Raw genomic sequence first — 20,919 nt, forward strand, 5'->3', positions numbered from 1 at the left:
AAAAAAAACAAGGCTTATGATTTTGACTAGATTTACTTCTACTAAGAAGCCATGAGCTACAGGGGTGGGTGTCATCGGCCATGCTTACATCCTATCTGTGCTTCTAATAACCAAGCCAGGTGACTGGCTCAGAAGAGGTTCTTGATTAATAGCCACTAAGTTAAAACAATTATATTACTTTTTATCTTATATGAAGGGACGGTCCTCCCTTCACTTGGAGGAAAGTTTGCCACTCAGTATTAGTTTAGAAGAGTTTTGATATCATAAAACTACAGTGATGGGATTTGGAAAAACCTGGGGAATCTGAATAAAGATGAAGAAAGTTTCACAGAGGAGAGGGCAATTGACTTAGGTCTCAGTAGGAGGAAGGAACGCGTCTGAGCTCCAACTGTGTGCTGGCCGTGGGGTAGATCCTGCACATCAACCACCGCAGGGGGTAGGTATCAATATTCTCTTTTTCCAGGTAAGGAAAATGAAGAGTAAAAGCTGAAGTAGATTGCTCAGGCAGTCACCTGATTTAAAATTCAGATCTATTTGGTACCAAAATCTCTGCTGGTCCCTTTGGGCAAGTTGTTTGAAACCTCAGCACCAAAATTAAGTTCTAAAAGTTTAGGTAAGGGCCACCAGGCTTAGTCAAGAGCCAAATGAGCTGCAGGATAACACTCTTTTCCTAAGGAACACTGCAGAGATCTATCCATTCCTCTGTAAAGGAAATGGGCTTTTGAAGCCCAGGGACAGCATGTGCGCTGCCCTCCCGCCATGTGGGGAACTGCTAATAATTTTGTTTGGACTGAGCACAGGACTCAGAAGGGCTATGCTGAAAGTGAGGGGAGGCAGACAGCAAGAATGACTGGGGGCAAAGCTACAAGCGCAGGGCTGGGCAGACCCACACACTAAGTGGCGGGTGCTTTATGTTTCAGCCAATGGGAAGCACTGGCTGTTTCCATGTCGGGAAGTGACATACAATCTGAGTTGTGGGAAATCTTTCTGGGAGCAATGTGAAGGATGAACTGGTAGAAATAAAGCCTGGAGGCAGAAAAATTATTAACATGTATTACAGTACTCCAGATGGAAAGTCTGAGCACCTGAACTAGGGCTGTGGCAGTGGCAAGTGTGAGAGAAAAGGCTCAAGACAGACCCCAAAGACAGGGACGGGAAGACTTGGTGATTGGACGTGTGTTCCTAGAGAGAGAAAGGATAAACAAAGGCAGCTCCTTTGAGAACTGTTACCAGGAGAAGATGTACACATACTGCTAATTCAAAGCTTAATAAAGACCAAGCCTTAATTTACAATGTCAGGTTCCTTGGGCTAGTGGTCATGTGGAAATAAATAAAAAAAATTATAGTAAAAAGAAATAAAATATTACTTATAAATACTAGAGTAAAATCTAGCAAGTTACCAACAAAGAGAAATACTTGATAGAAGAAACACAGTTAAATAAGTGCCCATGCCATATTAAATAACAGAAAAAAAAAAGCATATATAGCTTTCTGACTAGAAACAAATATATTACTTTTGAATGACTACATGTGATTTCAATTGAGAAAAAATCTCTACTGAGCAAAAGCTTGGGAGTCCTGGGCTAAAATGGTGCTCCTCAGACCCACCCTGGATTTGCTGAGTAAGATGGCATTTTGCTTACTGTTTGCTGTCATTTGTTCTTTTTTTAAGCAGGCCGATTTGCCACTGATAGTAAGAAATGGTTTAGAAGAAAGAGTTAGGGGAAAGGAAATGGAGGAAGAATAAATGGGCCAAAAGGGATAGAAAAGATAAAAGCATACTATATTGCAAATACATAGCCGGTATAAAAACCATCAGATTTTTTAAAGCACTAATTTGATTTTGCTGAGTTCTCCTCTTTAAGGAGCAATGTTGAATGAACTCGTTATGAGCAAGAAGATTCACAAGCAAGTGCCTCTTTTTATAACAACTAACGTCAGCAGTAGGACCAGAGAGTCGTTCTTACCATGTTTCAGATGTAGGCAGCTGTCATTCTTGGACCTGTACCTGCAGAAAATTGTGTCTTTAACAAATTTTATTGAAGAGGTTTTGTACATTCCAAATACGTAGTAGCTACAATATCATGTGAACTTGTTTGCTTTACTTTTCATGGTTCTTATACCAGCCATTTTTATTTGTGCAGTACAAGTAGTGGTCTTATTTTTAATGAAAGAAAAAAGGAAAATAAATGGGACCTCACTGATGTCTTGAATTAATGTACAAGAAAGACAAACCCTATCATGATGTTTTATATTTTTAAAAAACTCAAATCACAAAAGAGATTCTCAAGGGAATACCAGGTAACACATCATTTAATCATCATAAAATATTGTATCTTTAAGGAGTTATATAAAATAGTGAAAAGGCAAGAGTGTTAAAGCAAAGTAAACACAAACAGAAGCAAAAATAAAATAAATAAACAAAAATCCCACAGTTCACAACCACGATTCCAGGTGACAGGGTTTGGGAAACAGTTTCTACATGTACCTTCCCACAGTCACATTTAAAAGAAGGGTCTTTTAAATTTTTTAAAAGAATTTCAGGAAGAAAAAGCAGAGTTAAAGAATCATGAGTTATAGTGACAGAAGAAAGAATGTGTAGAGAGATGCAGACTGCTTTAAAAGGTGCTTGTCAGAAGCCTGAGGATTGACTGGAAAGTCTCATGGTGCCTACCTGATGTAGATTCCTGTAGTTTCTCTCTCTTCCTCTTCTTTTTCTTACCCTGGAAGAAGAGAGGTATACTGTCATGTCACAGATTGTACCATGAACACAGATGAATGTGATGTGGAAGTACAGGTAGGCGGTCAACAAAGAGGTAAAGATGACTCATTCTCTCTCCCTCTTCACCATCTCTATCTAGAAACAAAGTCAGAGAGCAAGAGAATGGGAGAAAATAGTGACCTGCTGACCTTCGTCTCTATAGCTTCATATTTAACATCATCAATATTGACACCGTGGGTAGACTCTTTGTCTCTTTCTCTCCCCCCGCCCCCCCAACACACACGCACACACACAATGATGTCCTAGAGCTGTGGCCATAGGACCTTCTCTCTCTCTCTCTCTCTCTCTCTCACACACACACACACACACACACACGGATAATGATGTCCTAGAGCTGTGGCCATAGGACCGTCTTCAAGGAAAGCCAGCTTAATGAGCTATTCCTTTTCTTAGTAACCAGCACACTTAGAACCCACTTCTGGTAGTCCTTAAGATAAACCTTACTGTGAATTCCATTGTCTAACTGAAAGTTCCCCGGTGTTAATCGAGTACCCACAGGCCCTGTGGCACAGGCACGACAAAACCAAGGAGAAAGGGAGAAGAGATTGAGAGAACCTGAGAAAACTGGAGATATCTCAAAGACTTATTTCTGGCAATTAAGGACCTTGCTTCCTAAAACAGACAAAATAACATGGATATGCACACCATTTTAAATACATTTCAAAACATCTCAATGCCAGACTTAAAAATTTAAATCCCACTTATAGTGATCTAATATTCCCTTTTCCTTCATAACTATTTTGCCCTCAAAAATAATTTTAGGCCGGGTGTGGTGGCTCACACGTGTAATCCCAGCACTTTGGGAGGATGAAGTGGGCAGACTACTTGAGGTCAGGAGTTTAAGGCCAGCCTGGCCAACATGGTGAAACTCTGTATTTACTAAAAATACAAAAATTAGCCAGGCGTGGTGGCGTGCACCTATAATCCCAGCTACTTGGGAGGCTGAGGCAGGAGCATCACTTGAACCTGGGAGGCAGAGTTTGCAGTGAGCCAAGATCATGCCACTGCACTCAGCCTGGGCAACAGAGACTCCGTCTCAAATAATAATAATTATTATTATTATTATCATTATTATTATTGTTATAAGAGCAAGACCCTGTCTCAAAATAATTATTGTTTTAATAGCGTATAGCCATAGTCTGCTTATAGTAAATGACCAACCTGCATCAGGTATTTTCAAATAACTAAAATGGAACACATATCATATCCAATGTCTCTAGCTTACATCTGCTATAATACTCACATTAACAATTTTTTAAAAGCTGTAATATTGTACCATATATATTTTGTGGCTCTACAAAAGTGCATATTTCTGCACCTCAAGATAATTCTTCATGTCATATGGCCATTGAGGCTTTAACAGCTTCAGAAGGGTGACTGAAATCATCCTCCCTAACACTGAGGCAAAGAACAGGTATTAGTGACCCTGAGAAATGGCACATCAAAAAAGAAAGGAGTCTTCTTTCAAGATTATTATTATTTTTTGAGACGGAGTCTCACTCTGTTGCCCAGGCTGGAGTGCAGTGGCGCAATCCTGGCTCACTGCAACCTCCACCTCCAGGGTCCAAGTGACTCTCCTGCCTCAGCCTCCCCAGTAGCTGGGATTACAGGCACATGACACCACGTCTGGCTAATTTTTGTATCTTTAGTAGAGACAGGGGTTTCACCATGTTGATCAGGCTAGTCTTGAACTCCTGACCTCGTGATCTGCCCACCGTGGTTTCCTGAAGTGCTGGGATTCCAGGCATGAGCCACTGCGCCCGGCTTCTTTCAAGATTATTAAAGGTGCTCTGGGGACAGAGTAGAGAGGGAGGGCATGCTTCTTTCGGGTATCCACAGCGGTCCTTTCAATGTAATTACTGCAAGGTTTGGAAGTTGCTACAAGGTTGTTTCATGTGTCTGGAACCTTATTTCACACTTTCTTCTCAGCTCCATTTACCCTTCAACCTGTGTCTCAAGTGTTATCTATTCCATGAACCTTCTCTACTCCACACCTTGTTCGTCCATCCCTCACCTCAGGCAGAGCTGGGGCTCCTCTTCTGCGCTCCCCATGACCCTGAGCTCACTGCATGACTGAATACCTCACAGGTGCTGTAACTGGCTGTGTCCCCAGAGCACCACCTGGGTCTCTTAGCACCACGCTCCCCCACTTGCACATGCCTAGAACATAGCCAGCACACAGCGACCATCTGAGGCCTGCACCGTTAATGCTTCTTTAACGCTTCTACTGCTAAATCAAATAACCTGTTACCTTCTAGGTATCAACCAGTTCTTCAAGAGAATCTACATTTATGATATGCAAAAAGAACTAAGTAGTTTGGATGTTTTAATGTCAAGTTATACAAAAACCCAAATTCATGTATGGTAAAATAAAAAAAATTTTGTTAAAATTATATGGACTATATAATATTGGGAAGCATTAAAAACTAAATTGAAAAGTTCTAACATTATAAATATTTGGCTAATCTCACCCAAGAAAATTTGTGCACTATTAATTAGCCTGTTATTAGCCAAAGTTATAAAAACAAATTGAAATTACAAATCTATGTCATGTAATAGGGTATTTTAATATTGAATAATTGAGACATATATTTCACACGATCTCACTGAGGATCAGGGTACCATTCTGGTGACACTAAATACCTTAATTTTACCTTTATTCTATCCCTGTACAGTACTGTTATTTAAAGAACAGTATCTTTAGATAAAGTACTATCACTGATCAGCTTCTGTTTGCCTCAGTAATTGAATGACTTATTCTGATTATGATGAAAACACTATGAATGAAGCTGGGCTTTCCCTTCATTCAAGGAATATGCAAAACAATTTCCTTTAAAAGTTGTGCAGAGGGAAATCTTTAAAGATAAATTCACATTACAGTAGCTTTCTTTAAAACTACTTTCTTCCCACCCATCGACATGGAGAAAAGAAGAGAGAGCAGAGAAACAGACAGAATATGTAGGTGTTTCTTTTGCGTCTTTTTAAAAGTTAAAACTCATTACTTAAAGAATTAGAAAAATAAATGTAAAGGCATTCAACAAGCAATGCTGAATAAAATTCACAGCACAATGAAGTTTACAAAGGTCAAATGAGGAAGATTAGCTCTCCCCCTTTAGACAAACTACATCCAAAAGCCACCCAGAGCAGGATTAGAAGACTATTTATTTATTTTTTTCTTGAGACAGAGTTTCACTCTTGTCACCCAGACTGGAGTGCGATGGCGCAGTGTGGGCTCATTGCAACCTCTGCCTCTTGGGTTCAAGAGATTCTCCTGCCTCAGCCTCCTGAGTAGCTAGGATTACAGGTGCACGCCACAATGCCCAGCTGATTTTTGTACTTTTAGTAGATACAGGGTTTCACCATGTTGATCAGGCTGGTCTCGAACGCCTGACCTAAAGTTATCTGCCTGCCTCAGCCTTCCAAAGTGCTAGGATTACAGGCATGAGCCACCATGACCGGCCAGAAGAAGACACTTTTGAAATCCTCTGGGTGAACACTGATCTTCCTACTTACAGGGTGTGCCAGGGGCTCTATACAGAGATGGTAATTGCTGCTCAGAAAACAGAAGCCTGGTTCAGGGGTGAAAATTCTTCAACTACAGCAGTCTTACGAAGGTGCGGTGGCTCACGCTTGTAATCCTAGCACTTTGAGAGGCTGAGGCTGGCAGATCACCTGAGGTCAGGAGTTCGAGACCAGCCTGACCAACATGGAGAAACGCTGTCTCTACCAAAAATACAAAATTAGCTGGGTGTGGTGGTACATGTCTGTAATCCCAGTTACTCAGAAGGCTGAGGCTGGAGAATCGCTTCAACCCGGGAGACAGAGGTTGTGGTGAGCCGAGATTGTGCCATTGCATTCCAGCCTGGGCAACAAGAGTGCATCTCTGTCTCAAAAAAAAAAAAAAAAAAAAAAAAGAAGGTACTGGAAGACTGAGCTAATCCACTCAGGAGGAGGAAAACCATGTACATTTTGAAGTCAGAATGACCTGGGTAAAAACTTCAGCTTAGCCACCTACTACAAGGCCTTGCATAAATTACCTAAACTCTTCAGCCCCTCAATTTCCTCACCTGAAAAATGGGGTGATAATATTCATGTAATAATATTCATTCCACCACTGGGTTGCTGTCAAGAATTTAAGACAGTTCCTAACCATCAGCATATGGTAGTTATTAAGGCAACCAAAATAACTCAGAAGAGCTGACTATGCTGTTTCCCATAAGTAACAGACTCTTACTTCCTGTGTCAAACTTGTATCCAATGTCTGAGCTCCAAACCTTGACCGGTAAAGTGACTTTTTGTGTGGAGCACATTATAGGAAATAAATTGCAACCCATTTCCAGAAATAAGTTTCCATGTGTGTATGACCTCAGATATGCATCCTTGTCATCATCTCTGAGAACGTGAGCCCCACAGGAGCACCTAAAGCAATGGCTACATATTAAATTGTATATTAATTAATGGCTTCGCTCTTGCTCTTTTAAAAAGAAATAATTCCACTTTTATTACAACTGACCTTGCTGGCATTTCTAATGCTTGTCTCACACAGACCCTGAGAATTACTATAGACTGAATGTTGTGTTCTCCCAAATACATATGCTGAAATTCTAACCCCTAATTTGATGGTATAATGAGGCAGAGCCTTTGGGAGGTGATCATGGCCTGAGCAAGGAGCTCTCATGAAGGGGATTAATGTCCTTATAGAAGAGACCCTGGAGCACTCTCTTCTCCCTTCTTCTACCTTGTAAAGATACAGCCAGAAGACTGGGACCAGGCCCTCACCAGACACCAAACCTGCCTGCACCTTGATCCTGGACTTCACAGGCTCCAGAAGTGTGAGAAATAAACCTGTTGTTTATAACCCACCACGTCTATGGTATTTTATTATAGCATGCTGCATGAACTCAGACATAATAACTGCAAAATATTAAATTATTTTAAGAGCTTAAATAGAGAAAATTACTCCCCTCTATAAAATAAAAGTCTTTGCCCTATCAAGACTATATAAGTAAGATGCTCAAATTCTACAGTAATAAAACAATTGGCACTACAAATGAGGTATTTCTTGCAGATAAAATTAGTAAGACTTAAACATGATATACGTACACTGAATAGAATACATGATAGATGCTGGGGTACAGTAACATGAAAAAAGAATTTTTTACCCAGATCTAAGTAGTTTGTGGCAAAACAGTCACCTGAATACATTGTTTATAAGAAGTGTAAAATAATACAGTCCTTTGGAAAGCAATATGACAATATGTATCAAGAAATTTAAAATAGCAGGTGCACTGGCTCATGCCTGTAATCCCAGCACTTTGGGAGGCAGCAGCAGGCAGATCAACTGAGGTCAGGTATTCAAGACCAGCCCGGCCAACATGGTGAAACCCTGTCTCTACTAAAAATACAAAAAATTAGCCGGGCATGGTGGCGCACGCCTGTAATCCCAGCTACTTGGAAGGCTGAGGCAGAAGAATCACTTGAACCCAGGAGGTGGAGGTTTCAGTGAGCCGAGATCACACCACTGCACTCCAGCCTGGGCGACAGAGTGAGATTCCATCTCAAAAAAAAAAACCAAAAAATAACTTTAAAATATTTATATCCTTTACCTCCACAATGAATCTCTTCAACGTAAGTAATAGTCCTAAATACAGAAAAGAACTGTTATGTATAGACATGTTCATTGAAGGAATATTTACATTTGTAAGAAAAACAAAAGGGAGCAACTTAAACGTCTAAAAGCAGGAAAAAATAAGATTAAATAAATTGTGAAATTCACTTAATGGAATATTGATATACATAAACACTGTGCCATGAGAAATGCTTTTTATATATAAGATTGAGAAGTATGCAAGAAACATGTATATATATGCACACAAATATACAAGTAAAAAAATGCATAGAAAAAATATTAGAAAGTAATATAAGTAGTTATTACTAACGTTGCCTTTACATAGTAAGATTATGGTCTTCTTTTTTTTAAATCTTTCTTATACCAAATTTTAATAATAAAGTATTAGTTTATTTTAAAAATTTTATTTAAAAGCATTCATTAGCACCCATAGCTAAGAAAAAAAGATAGCTCAAGGCTTTCGTAATGCAATATATCCATGAAATCCTTATTACAAAGTTCATTAACTTCCAAAAATTAAGTAGTACCAGCATTATATACACCCTAAAACACATTTCCTTCTTGAAAGCAAAAAAGCAAATGAGTAAGAGTGGAGAGCCACGGGTATGGAGGAGGGGCTTACATAATTGTCTCTTGCAGACCAGCCTGGATAAAGTTGCATATGTAGCTGTCTTTCTTTCCGTGCTAATTCATAATATTTAGCCTGCTCTTCACGGGAGAGGGCATGCCACTAAAACAGAGAGGAAGGAAGAAAAAAACAAAAATAAGCAAAATTGCAATAGTATATTTTATGTTTCAAAAATCAAAAAATGAACATATTAAGCATTTAAACTTTGATTTATTTTTAAATTGCAGAAGACCAAGTGCCAAGTACTATAGAAATCTACTTAGAGTCTAGTGGCTACAGTGAAACTCAAACTTTGGTTTCTCTATCCTGTTCTCCGATATCACATGAAACACATCAAAGTCAATCAAAGTATTCAAAGTAAAATGATCTCTGTCACCCACCCTTTCTGTTTTCCAATATAAATTAAAAAGAACTTTCAATGGTGAACCTCAACACCCAACTTAACTGTTTTTCACAGTTAGTAGCATATTCTGATATCTGAGCCCAAGTACTTTTTATTTATGCAAAATGTGATAATTTCCAGATGTCTTTTAAAACAGATACACCCTCTCCTCATATGAACACTTTCCCGTTTTGTCATAGGAAGAGTCTGAAACCTTAATCATATGCTTGTCTATAGAGAAGGACATGAAAAGTCAGCTTGTCTGTCTCCGTCTCTTCACTGTCTCCTCACACTCATATAGATGCTGTCTATAGGGACAACACTGATGACACTGTCCAGTCACACAAGCACATTTTATGGCTATGGCTTTTAGCTTCCTTTTGATGATCAGCAAGGGCCATTATTTAAGTTTATTTTGCCATCTAGAATTTGAGACTATAGTTTCTAATATGAAGAATGTAGCTGCTAATATCCTACAAACTTTTTGTCTCCTTTTCACATAACTGATTATATAGCATATATAACAAAGTAGTTTATGTAGGAAAGGTATCTGGGATTTTAAGGGGTTTACATTTGCACACTGCTTTGCATACATCTGTGCATGACTCACCCCAGTCCCCAGCAGACAGTGTTCATGTATTTTCCCAACTTCCCCAATGCCAGGACCTGCCAGCAGAACTTTCCAAGGGAGAACCATCTGGGATTTGGGGGAACCACTGTCCATGAGAGTATGACACAGAAGCGATGGTAGCTACACAAGGAGACCAACTAGAGCCCACACTACGCACACAAACATGCTCACCTAAGCACATACACGCAACACACACACACACCACTCACATGCTCACCTGAGCACACATACCCACACCCACATGCATAACACACGTGCTCCTCTATGCACATAAACTACATGCACACCACACATGCTCACTTTTGCACCCGGACATGCTCACCTGTGCGCACACACAATCTGTCAGCTGGGAGCCTCCCTGCTCCTGTTCTCCCCAGCTCTCAGGTGTGGAGCTTCCCATTTTGCTTCCTTCCCATTCCAGGCTATGAGATCCTTTCCCATTCACGGCTGCCCTGCATATCAATTTTTATCTCCCTGTTCATGTCTTTTAAAATGATTTTTAAATAAGAAGGATGTGGGTGGGTTGGAGGAATGACCGAGTGAGAGAGGTTGATGAGAGAGAAAATCTTCTCCTAGAGGAGGCTATATGTCTAAGTCTTAATCAACTTGGACTCAGCCCCTAAAGTGTAGCTAAGAAAACAAACACCTGCTGCTCTTGTTCGACAACAGAACATGAAGCTGATTTCAGGACACGATAGCACCTTCTGGCCACACCCCACCTCCAGTTCCAGCCTCCAGTGTGAGAAGCAAGAGTTCCCACTAGCAGGGCAACAGAGTCCATTTCCTTTGAAAGCCCCTTAAAAGTCAGGCTGTGCCGAAGAGAATAGGTGATTTATTGTTTAATTGCTTTAGAAGTGCAGAGTATGAGGTTAAAAAGCATGACACACAGCAGGGCTTGCCCTGAGCCTAAAGGCAAATCAGGTGATGTGCTTTTGTTTAAAAAAAAAAAAATTAGAGGGAAGTGCCAGAAAAACCAAACCAAACAAAACAACCCTAGAAACAGTTACCTGAAGCACAGTTCTTTTTACTAGTAGAATAAACCTTAGACAAATTGAGCCTAAGAAGAAGCTGTTTCTGGGGCAGCAGCGGTGGTTTAAATTGAGATGGAAAAATCACACTGCTTCTACAAACTGACAGCTTTTTAAACCTGGAACACTGGCCTAGTATTACAGACCTTCACAGGGAGAAAACCAAATTGGACACAAAAGGAAACATCATCGGTTTTTTGATTTTTTTTTTTTTTTTTTGAGACAAGGTTTGGCTGTGTTGCTGGAGTGCAGTGGTGTGATCATAGCTCACTGCAACCTCGAACTCCTGGGTTCCAGCAATCTCCCCACCACAGCCCTGAGCTAGGATTACAGGAATACATTACCATGCCTGGCTAATCCTTGATTTTTTTAAAGAAAAGTGATATTTATGGTAGGGTGCAGTGGCTCATGCCTGTAATCCCAGCACTTTGGGAGGCTGAGGCACACAGATCACTGGGGGCCAGTGGTTCAGGACCAGCCTGGCAAACATGGCGAAATCCTGTTTCTATTAAAATACAAAAATTAGCCAGGTGTGGCAGTGCATGCCTGTAATCCCAGTTACTCAGGAGGCTGAGGCATGACAATTGCTTGAACCCAGGAGGTAGAGGTTGCAGTGAGCCAAGATTGCACCACTGCACTCCAGCCTGGGTGATAGAACAAGATTCTATCTCAAAAAGAAAAAAGAAAACTGATATTTACACAGTGAGCTTTAGTGCTAAATGAAGATGACTGGCAAGAGGCAAAGTTTTACCAGTAAGGAAAAAAACAAGGGACAAAAAAAAGAAAAGAAGACAAGAAGTCTTCCATTTTAAATTTATTATTTGACAAGTATCACTCCCTTGTATACAACACCTTTTGTCAGTATAATTTTACATAACTTACAGCAGCTGAGAAAACCTGGATTCATAAATACAAATTAACTCCCAAAATAGATATCAAGGTTGGGTCTTCTACCCAAACAACCAGGTATTTTTCAGTTAAAACAAGAAACAGGTTGACAAAAAGATCCAAGCTAACGAAACAGAATATAAGGCAAGGAGGCAAAGTAGGCATAAGCTAAACTATTTACATGTTCAATTGCTTTAAGTTCTCTGATCCCCCCCTTTGTTTTGAGACAGAGTCTCACTCTGTTGCCCTGGCTGGAGTGCAGTGGCACGATCTCAGCTCACTGCAACCTCCGCCTCCCAGGTTCAAGTGATTCTCCTGCCTTAGCCTCCCGAGTAGCTGGGACAACAGGTGCCCGCCACCACGCCCGGCTAATTTTTTGGATTTTTAGTAGAGACGGGGTTTCACCATGTTAGCCAGGAAGTTCTCTGATATTTCTAATGTACAAAAATGACTCACAAATAGAAGATCACGTACCAAAATGAACAGTAGATAAAATGATAGAATTAAAGTTTTGCATTGAAAACAAAAACAAAGTCTAGTACAGAGCTGAAAGATGGTCTTTCTTTACAGGAATTTCTGAAACACAATTGACTAAAAATGCTTCTCTATCTCTGTTTACTGCAAAATAAAGAGTCAAACTTTTTAAAAATCAAATCTCTTTGTCAAGATTTCACCAAGTTGTGGGGAAAATACCCATTTAATTTGAATAAACTTGTACAGTTCCAAGATAAAACATTCTCATGACAAATTTGTGATAAATGGATTTCCTTTAAAAGCCAGGAAGGTCTGAAGAGAAAAGCCTTATTTTAAAATAAAATTTGTCCTATTATTATTTATAATGTGGATTAAAAATAAAACTTCAATTCACGTGAACACTTCTATTTTAGAGATATAGTAAAGAGGAATAAAAAATCAAAAGATAGAATGTTCTGGGATGGATTTAAGATCCATTTTTAAGAACTCAAATTGTCCCAGTGTAAAACGTCATGATTTTGATGCCAGAGACTTTAAAGAGCTAGCAAGGGCTGCCCTGCCAGAGGGGAGTTATGAAAGGATAGAAAACCTGATCTTAATCAAAGATTCAGAGGCCTATAAATAGAAACAGGTGTCTAAATCAGAGACAGACAGAGACCACAAATAAGAACCATCCTTTAGGACACATGCTCAGATCTGGGGATTGTTAAGGGAGCTGGGAAAGTAGCAATTGTTGGAAATGTGCATTAAGAATAGGAAGCATACCTTCATATCATATCCTCACTTACTCTCTTGAGCAGGAAAGTACTTCCCACTGGAAGGTCAGGGGGCCCTTAACTCAAAAAAGAAAAAACTAAGAGTTGCATACAAGCTGAAATAAAAACATTGGCCCTTCTTTTCCTCTGATTTCTTCTTTTAAAGAGTCAGGGAAAATGATCATCAGCTTTTAAGGCGGAGTTCTTCCAAGATGATGGGAATCACTCATCTGCCATGATCTGGCTTGGGAAAGCATTGTAATTATTGTTATTAAGTGTCTAAGAATCCATAGAAGATAGGGCATTGTACACAGGACACCAAAAAAAGCTATAATCTACCACCGCATCCTCCCCTGGAAACCCTGGTGACTTGCAGATTGGAAATAGCTGCATTTTGAGGCTATCTGATGGGAATCAATAATGTAAGAGGGCCTGCTTCCCTCCTGTTCACATGGACTGGAAATCTCCTGAATGTTTTCTGTTATAAATGTTCAAATTTATTAGGTTCGGAACAGACCTGGTAAAGTTATCATCAACAATAGCTAACACATGATCCTCTATGTTTCACAAGGGTTATTAGATCCTACTCAACTGAATGTTCATTTGCCAATCATGAATTTCTTGAGAGGTTGCAAGAACAAACGCAGGGTCACAAATTAAGAGGCTACCACACAGATGTGAAGAGCATCAACAAATTAAGATGAAACATTTCTAAAATTATAATGATACTGTGATTATGGTGAAAATGTAGTTTAAATTAGAGAAATTCAAACTCTCTCTACCACTCTTCAGCCATCTAACTAAAATCACTTCAATCCCATGCAAAGGACTTGGAAGGACTGACTATGTATGTCTTTTGGCTGACAGTTGGATAAACAATCTTACAGTGTCTATCCTAGTTGTAGCCTGCTGCCTGGTACATAATAGGTGCTCAGAAAAATACAGCATTGATCAAAGAATGAATGAAAAGAAAAGGGCAACCCAGAAACTTGGCAGGTGTACACTTTGAGATTTGGAGAACAGTCTTTCTAGAATCAAGACTTCTCAGGATCATATACATTCTTCCATGTAAAGCCTCATGGTAGAACAGCTCTGCTTCTGTCCTGGAAGGAGTGGCCACCTCTGTTTGCCAGGCTGGTCCCCCAAAGACCTTGCTGTAGCTCTCTGAAAGGGCTAAGTGCTTTCCTGTTTCAGAGGAGGCACACACATGCTACTCCATCTGCATGTGGGGTAATCTACCTCTCCCCATATCATCTCTACTTAGCTCTCACATCTCAGCTTAAATACAGTTTCCTCAGAGGGGCCTGCCCAAGCCCCTACTGTTCTTTCTCACTGAATCTTATTCCCTACATTCACAGTATTTATCATAATTTTTATTATATATTTATTGGCTAATTATTTGTCTAATGTCTGTATTCTGTCATAAAACTTGAAGCTCCAGAAAGGGCTGGATCTATTTTGGCTAATACAGGCCCTAACAGTGATTTATATATCTGTAAATTCCAGTTGAATATTTATTTATTTAACTTTTTGAGACAGAGTCTCTGTTGCCCAGGTTAGAGAGCAGTGGCACAATCTTGGCTCACTGCAACCTCCGCCTCCCAGATTCAAGTGATTCTCCTGCCTCTGCCTCCTGAGTAGCTGGGATTACAGCTACCCGCCACCACACCAGGCTAATTTTTGTATTTTTGATAGAGACGGAGTTTCATCATGTCGGCCAGGCTGATCTCGAACTCCCGACCTCAGGTGATCTGCCTGCCTTGGCCTCCCAAAGTGCTGAGATTACAGGTGTGAGCCACCGTGCCCAGTGGCTGCATCTATTTTATTCAGCAATTATTACCTAATCTCCAGGCATCATGCCTGGCCCAAAAGTATAATAAATATTTGTTTAAAGAATGATAATGGGGCTTTAGGAGGTCGAGGTGGGTGGATGACTTGAGGTCTGGAGTTCAAGATCAACCTGGCCAACACAGTGAAACCCTGTCTCTACTAACAAAAACACAAAAATTAGCCAGGTGTGGTGGTAGGCAACTGTAATTCCAGCTACTGGGGAAGCGGAGGCAGGAGAATCACCTGAAGCTAGGAGGTAGAGGCTGCAGTAAGCCAGGATCATGCCACTGTACTCCAACCTGGGTGACAGAGCGAGACTCATCTCAAAGAAAAAAAGAAGAAGAATGATAACAAGGCCAGGAACGGTGGCTCACACTTATTCACCCAGCACTCTGGGAGGCCAAAACTGGGAGGTTTGCTTGAGCCCAGGAGTTTCAGACCAGCCTGGGAACATAGCAATACTACATCTCCACAAAAATTTTTTTAATTAGCCAGGCATTGGCCGCTGCCCTGTCTGACAAGTGAGGAGCCCCTCTCCCTGGCCACCCCGTCTGGGAAGTGAGGGGCACCTCTGCCCGGCCGCCACCCTGTCTGGGAAGTGAGGGGCACCTCTGCCCGGCCGCCACCCTGTCTGGGAAGTGAGAAGCCCCTCTGCCCAGCCGCCCTGTCTGGGAAGTGAGGAGCGCCTCTGCCCAGCCACCCAACTGACTGGTAAGAGAGGAGCACCTCTGCCCCGCCACCCAACTGACTGGGAAGAGAGGAGCGCCTCTGCCCGGCCGCCGGCTTGTCTGGGAAGTGAGGGGCACCTCTGAGCAGCTGCCGCCCCATCTGGGAAGTGAGGAGCACTTCTGCCCGGCCACCGTGCAAGTGTGAAGTGACAGCCTTGTGTGTGATCTTCCTGCCCTCCCCAAGTTGCATTTTCAACATTAAAGTTTACTTTTTAATGAAAAGTTTTGAATTGGAAAAAAAAATTAGCCAGGCATGGTGGCACAATGACTATAGCCCCAGCTATTCAGGAGGCTGAGGTGGGAGGATCACTTGAGCCCAGGAGGTCAAGGCTGCAGTAAACCATGATCATACCACTGTTTTAAAAAAAGAATAACAGTAAAAACAGTTATCAAAGTTGTTTAAAATGCATCATATCATATCTTGAAGTGCAAACACATTCTGTGACCACCTGATATGTGATTAAATTGGGGCAGATTTTCATGAAGCAGTTCCATGGCTACCATAAACATTTATACACGACTCCACTACTTACCCTTCTGCCGAGAATCTGGTTGATAGCTGCACTTTCTTTTAGAGTACACTCAGCGACGACATTCGCTCTCATTTCTTTCATGTATAACATAAAAGCATTCAGAGGCTTCTTAATGTGAGGTCTTTTTGGCTCCTGCTCCTTTCTCTGTTCATGCTGAGGCTTCCTAAAAGGTGGTGGTGGTGGTGGTTAGGGGAAGGGGTGGAAGGAATGAGGAAGGGATGGGGGAGGAGAGAAGCAGAGCACCTGCTCACATGGCTGCACTCAGGATGCGGACAACCCTCTCGCCTCAGACCACCACCAACTTGGAAGAGCAGCTCTTGACTCATCTGATGAAACACTGAGAGGCAAACAACCCATCCAATAGGGCTTCCTATCTACTCAGTGACTGAGAAAAAAAACCTTTGGTTTGAGAAAGTGGACCTGTCATTATGGAACTATGAACCCCAAGTAGAAATGGACTTGGCATTGTGAAGATGCTCCAGGTGGGCTCTGAGGCTGAGTTCTCTGGTCCCCTCAGAAGAAGCTGAACACATAGCACAGGTGATCATTCCTCTTTCAGAAGAGAGGCTCTTAACTTTTGCAGGGGGTTAAGGACCACTTCAAGAAGCTACTAAATCTTTAGACCTTTTCCCCCAAACAAATACATGTTGCCTTTGCATACATTTGCAAGGGCTTTATGGACAATCACATGCTGCCTCCCATCCCCACCCTCCCATTCACAAAACCTAGATTAAGAAGCTCAATTACTAATCTCTTCAGAGTAAATTAATTTACCCCTGCACTCACAGTCTGAGACAACCCTGGCCCAACAGGGAATCTTGGGCTTTATTTGTTCCTTTCCCTTGAATTCTGTGCTATTGAAGCTTGGAGCCACTTTCTTCTTCCAGAAGAAAGTGCATTAAACCCTCCAATCTACTTCACTCAGGTAGGAACAGGTTCTCCCCAATAATCTGAACCAAATGAAAATTCAGTGGTAAATGGCTAAACAGCTCAAGAGTCTTGAATGCCTGTGTTCTGAAGATTCTTCCATTTTGTTGAGGTTCCCATGATCTTTTAAGGTCCGCACTCCTTTGCAACCTCAGAATCAAAATCAGCACAGTAGGAATGAAGCTGCTTCATGTCCTCAGGGACAGAGCTTTCAAGGCAGAAGTACACTGAGTTTCACAGTAACAGAAAGGGGTGAAGGATCACTGTTGCAAAGGAGCAACAGTGTAGAAATCTTCAGTATCCTAAGGCAATCACAGCAGAGCCCAGGTGGATACTTACACGTGCATTAGGTCACTGTCAGTGTGGGGATGTTCCTGTTTGACCTGAGGTGTTACAATAGCTGGATGAGGGATGCCAGTTGTGTGGGGCCCAGGAGGACCGGGAATCATATGATGGGAAAACCTAAAAGAAGGAAAGAGAAGAAAACAATGTACTACTGGCTGTTGCAGCAAAAGCTAGATGGAATTTCAAAGCAATCCACTAACTGCTACTGGCTAAGAATAAAAACACATCTTTATGCACAGAAACATTCACTATAAATTAGAGTGGGCTGATAATTATTTTTTTTCTTTCTATATTAGGGTGGAAATATTTATAATTATTTCCTGTAGTTTTTTCAAACTAATAGTAGAATCTGACGTTTTTCCTAGGAGGGCTGTAGGATATGAGATTAAAAAAAAAGTGAACCTTTTTCTTGCAAAGCAATTTTGAAATGGGAATTTCACTAAAAGTAATTATTGGAAATATAACACTTTANAAGTGAGGGGCACCTCTGCCCGGCCGCCACCCTGTCTGGGAAGTGAGAAGCCCCTCTGCCCAGCCGCCCTGTCTGGGAAGTGAGGAGCGCCTCTGCCCAGCCACCCAACTGACTGGTAAGAGAGGAGCACCTCTGCCCCGCCACCCAACTGACTGGGAAGAGAGGAGCGCCTCTGCCCGGCCGCCGGCCTGTCTGGGAAGTGAGGGGCACCTCTGAGCAGCTGCCGCCCCATCTGGGAAGTGAGGAGCACTTCTGCCCGGCCACCGTGCAAGTGTGAAGTGACAGCCTTGTGTGTGATCTTCCTGCCCTCCCCAAGTTGCATTTTCAACATTAAAGTTTACTTTTAATGAAAAGTTTTGAATTGGAAAAAAAAATTAGCCAGGCATGGTGGCACAATGACTATAGCCCCAGCTATTCAGGAGGCTGAGGTGGGAGGATCACTTGAGCCCAGGAGGTCAAGGCTGCAGTAAACCATGATCATACCACTGTTTTAAAAAAAGAATAACAGTAAAACAGTTATCAAAGTTGTTTAAAATGCATCATATCATATCTTGAAGTGCAAACACATTCTGTGACCACCTGATATGTGATTAAATTGGGGCAGATTTTCATGAAGCAGTTCCATGGCTACCATAAACATTTATACACGACTCCACTACTTACCCTTCTGCCGAGAATCTGGTTGATAGCTGCACTTTCTTTTAGAGTACACTCAGCGACGACATTCGCTCTCATTTCTTTCATGTATAACATAAAAGCATTCAGAGGCTTCTTAATGTGAGGTCTTTTGGCTCCTGCTCCTTTCTCTGTTCATGCTGAGGCTTCCTAAAAGGTGGTGGTGGTGGTGGTTAGGGGAAGGGGTGGAAGGAATGAGGAAGGGATGGGGAGGAGAGAAGCAGAGCACCTGCTCACATGGCTGCACTCAGGATGCGGACAACCCTCTCGCCTCAGACCACCACCAACTTGGAAGAGCAGCTCTTGACTCATCTGATGAAACACTGAGAGGCAAACAACCCATCCAATAGGGCTTCCTATCTACTCAGTGACTGAGAAAAAAAACCTTTGGTTTGAGAAAGTGGACCTGTCATTATGGAACTATGAACCCCAAGTAGAAATGGACTTGGCATTGTGAAGATGCTCCAGGTGGGCTCTGAGGCTGAGTTCTCTGGTCCCCTCAGAAGAAGCTGAACACATAGCACAGGTGATCATTCCTCTTTCAGAAGAGAGGCTCTTAACTTTTGCAGGGGTTAAGGACCACTTCAAGAAGCTACTAAATCTTTAGACCTTTTCCCCAAACAAATACATGTTGCCTTTGCATACATTTGCAAGGGCTTTATGGACAATCACATGCTGCCTCCCATCCCCACCCTCCCATTCACAAAACCTAGATTAAGAAGCTCAATTACTAATCTCTTCAGAGTAAATTAATTTACCCCTGCACTCACAGTCTGAGACAACCCTGGCCCAACAGGGAATCTTGGGCTTTATTTGTTCCTTTCCCTTGAATTCTGTGCTATTGAAGCTTGGAGCCACTTTCTTCTTCCAGAAGAAAGTGCATTAAACCCTCCAATCTACTTCACTCAGGTAGGAACAGGTTCTCCCCAATAATCTGAACCAAATGAAAATTCAGTGGTAAATGGCTAAACAGCTCAAGAGTCTTGAATGCCTGTGTTCTGAAGATTCTTCCATTTTGTTGAGGTTCCCATGATCTTTTAAGGTCCGCACTCCTTTGCAACCTCAGAATCAAAATCAGCACAGTAGGAATGAAGCTGCTTCATGTCCTCAGGGACAGAGCTTTCAAGGCAGAAGTACACTGAGTTTCACAGTAACAGAAAGGGGTGAAGGATCACTGTTGCAAAGGAGCAACAGTGTAGAAATCTTCAGTATCCTAAGGCAATCACAGCAGAGCCCAGGTGGATACTTACACGTGCATTAGGTCACTGTCAGTGTGGGGATGTTCCTGTTTGACCTGAGGTGTTACAATAGCTGGATGAGGGATGCCAGTTGTGTGGGGCCCAGGAGGACCGGGAATCATATGATGGGAAAACCTAAAAGAAGGAAAGAGAAGAAAACAATGTACTACTGGCTGTTGCAGCAAAAGCTAGATGGAATTTCAAAGCAATCCACTAACTGCTACTGGCTAAGAATAAAACACATCTTTATGCACAGAAACATTCACTATAAATTAGAGTGGGCTGATAATTATTTTTTTTCTTTCTATATTAGGGTGGAAATATTTATAATTATTTCCTGTAGTTTTTTCAAACTAATAGTAGAATCTGACGTTTTCCTAGGAGGGCTGTAGGATATGAGATTAAAAAAAAAGTGAACCTTTTCTTGCAAAGCAATTTTGAAATGGGAATTTCACTAAAAGTAATTATTGGAAATATAACACTTTATTTAAGACTTAGCTTTTTAAATGAAAGCAAAAGACATCATATTTTAAAATCTCTGCCTATATTCCAAAGTAAACCATCACAATGAGAGTTTTCTCATATTATTGGCTTTCTCATCCATATTAGGAGGGAACAACTGAGAAAACGGATAGGAATCCCATTTAATAAGGTTTCCATTAACATCATCCAAAATGATTTTCTGTGCAGAAATACACTAATGTTTCAGAGATCTCATCTTATGGAAAACTGGTAAGAGAAATAAGGAGAAGAATTTAAAGGGAGGATAAAGTTTTGCATCAAGATTAAAAACTACACTTGCCAAAGGCTTTTTCCCCAAGTACGCTTGGACAGCATTAAAAAAAATCTTAAAATATCCACCACCAGCCAACACAAAGGAGGGAAACTGCCATGCAAGAAAAATAAAATAAAGACAGTACTTTCAATAAGTTCTCTAGATAAATTTGGATATGTTAGAAATTTTTGCTTTTCAA

The 20,919-nt window shown here is 41.3% G+C and overlaps 1 protein-coding gene across 2 annotated transcripts in view; it reads right to left on the reverse strand.

The window, feature by feature from the left end:
- Nucleotides 1-20,919, reverse strand: part of LEF1 (lymphoid enhancer binding factor 1) — a 126,420-nt gene that overhangs the window by 13,976 nt on the left and 91,525 nt on the right. Inside the window, exons 7-11 of one of the 2 annotated variants that reach the window (XM_017853073.1) lie at nt 19,958-20,080; nt 16,289-16,451; nt 9,034-9,141; nt 2,675-2,723; nt 1,968-2,008 (exon numbers count right to left, since the gene is read on the reverse strand). In XM_017853073.1, coding sequence (XP_017708562.1) covers nt 1,974-2,008; nt 2,675-2,723; nt 9,034-9,141; nt 16,289-16,451; nt 19,958-20,080 — 478 coding nt within the window. In that variant the 3' untranslated portion in view covers nt 1,968-1,973. The remainder of the gene's footprint in view (nt 1-1,967; nt 2,009-2,674; nt 2,724-9,033; nt 9,142-16,288; nt 16,452-19,957; nt 20,081-20,919) is intronic. The other variant, XM_017853074.1, reaches the window with a different exon arrangement.

The sequence above is a fragment of the Rhinopithecus bieti genome, unplaced genomic scaffold, assembly GCF_001698545.2.
Source record: "Rhinopithecus bieti isolate Rb0 unplaced genomic scaffold, ASM169854v2 scaffold_35322, whole genome shotgun sequence".
Classification (NCBI taxonomy): domain Eukaryota; kingdom Metazoa; phylum Chordata; class Mammalia; order Primates; family Cercopithecidae; genus Rhinopithecus; species Rhinopithecus bieti.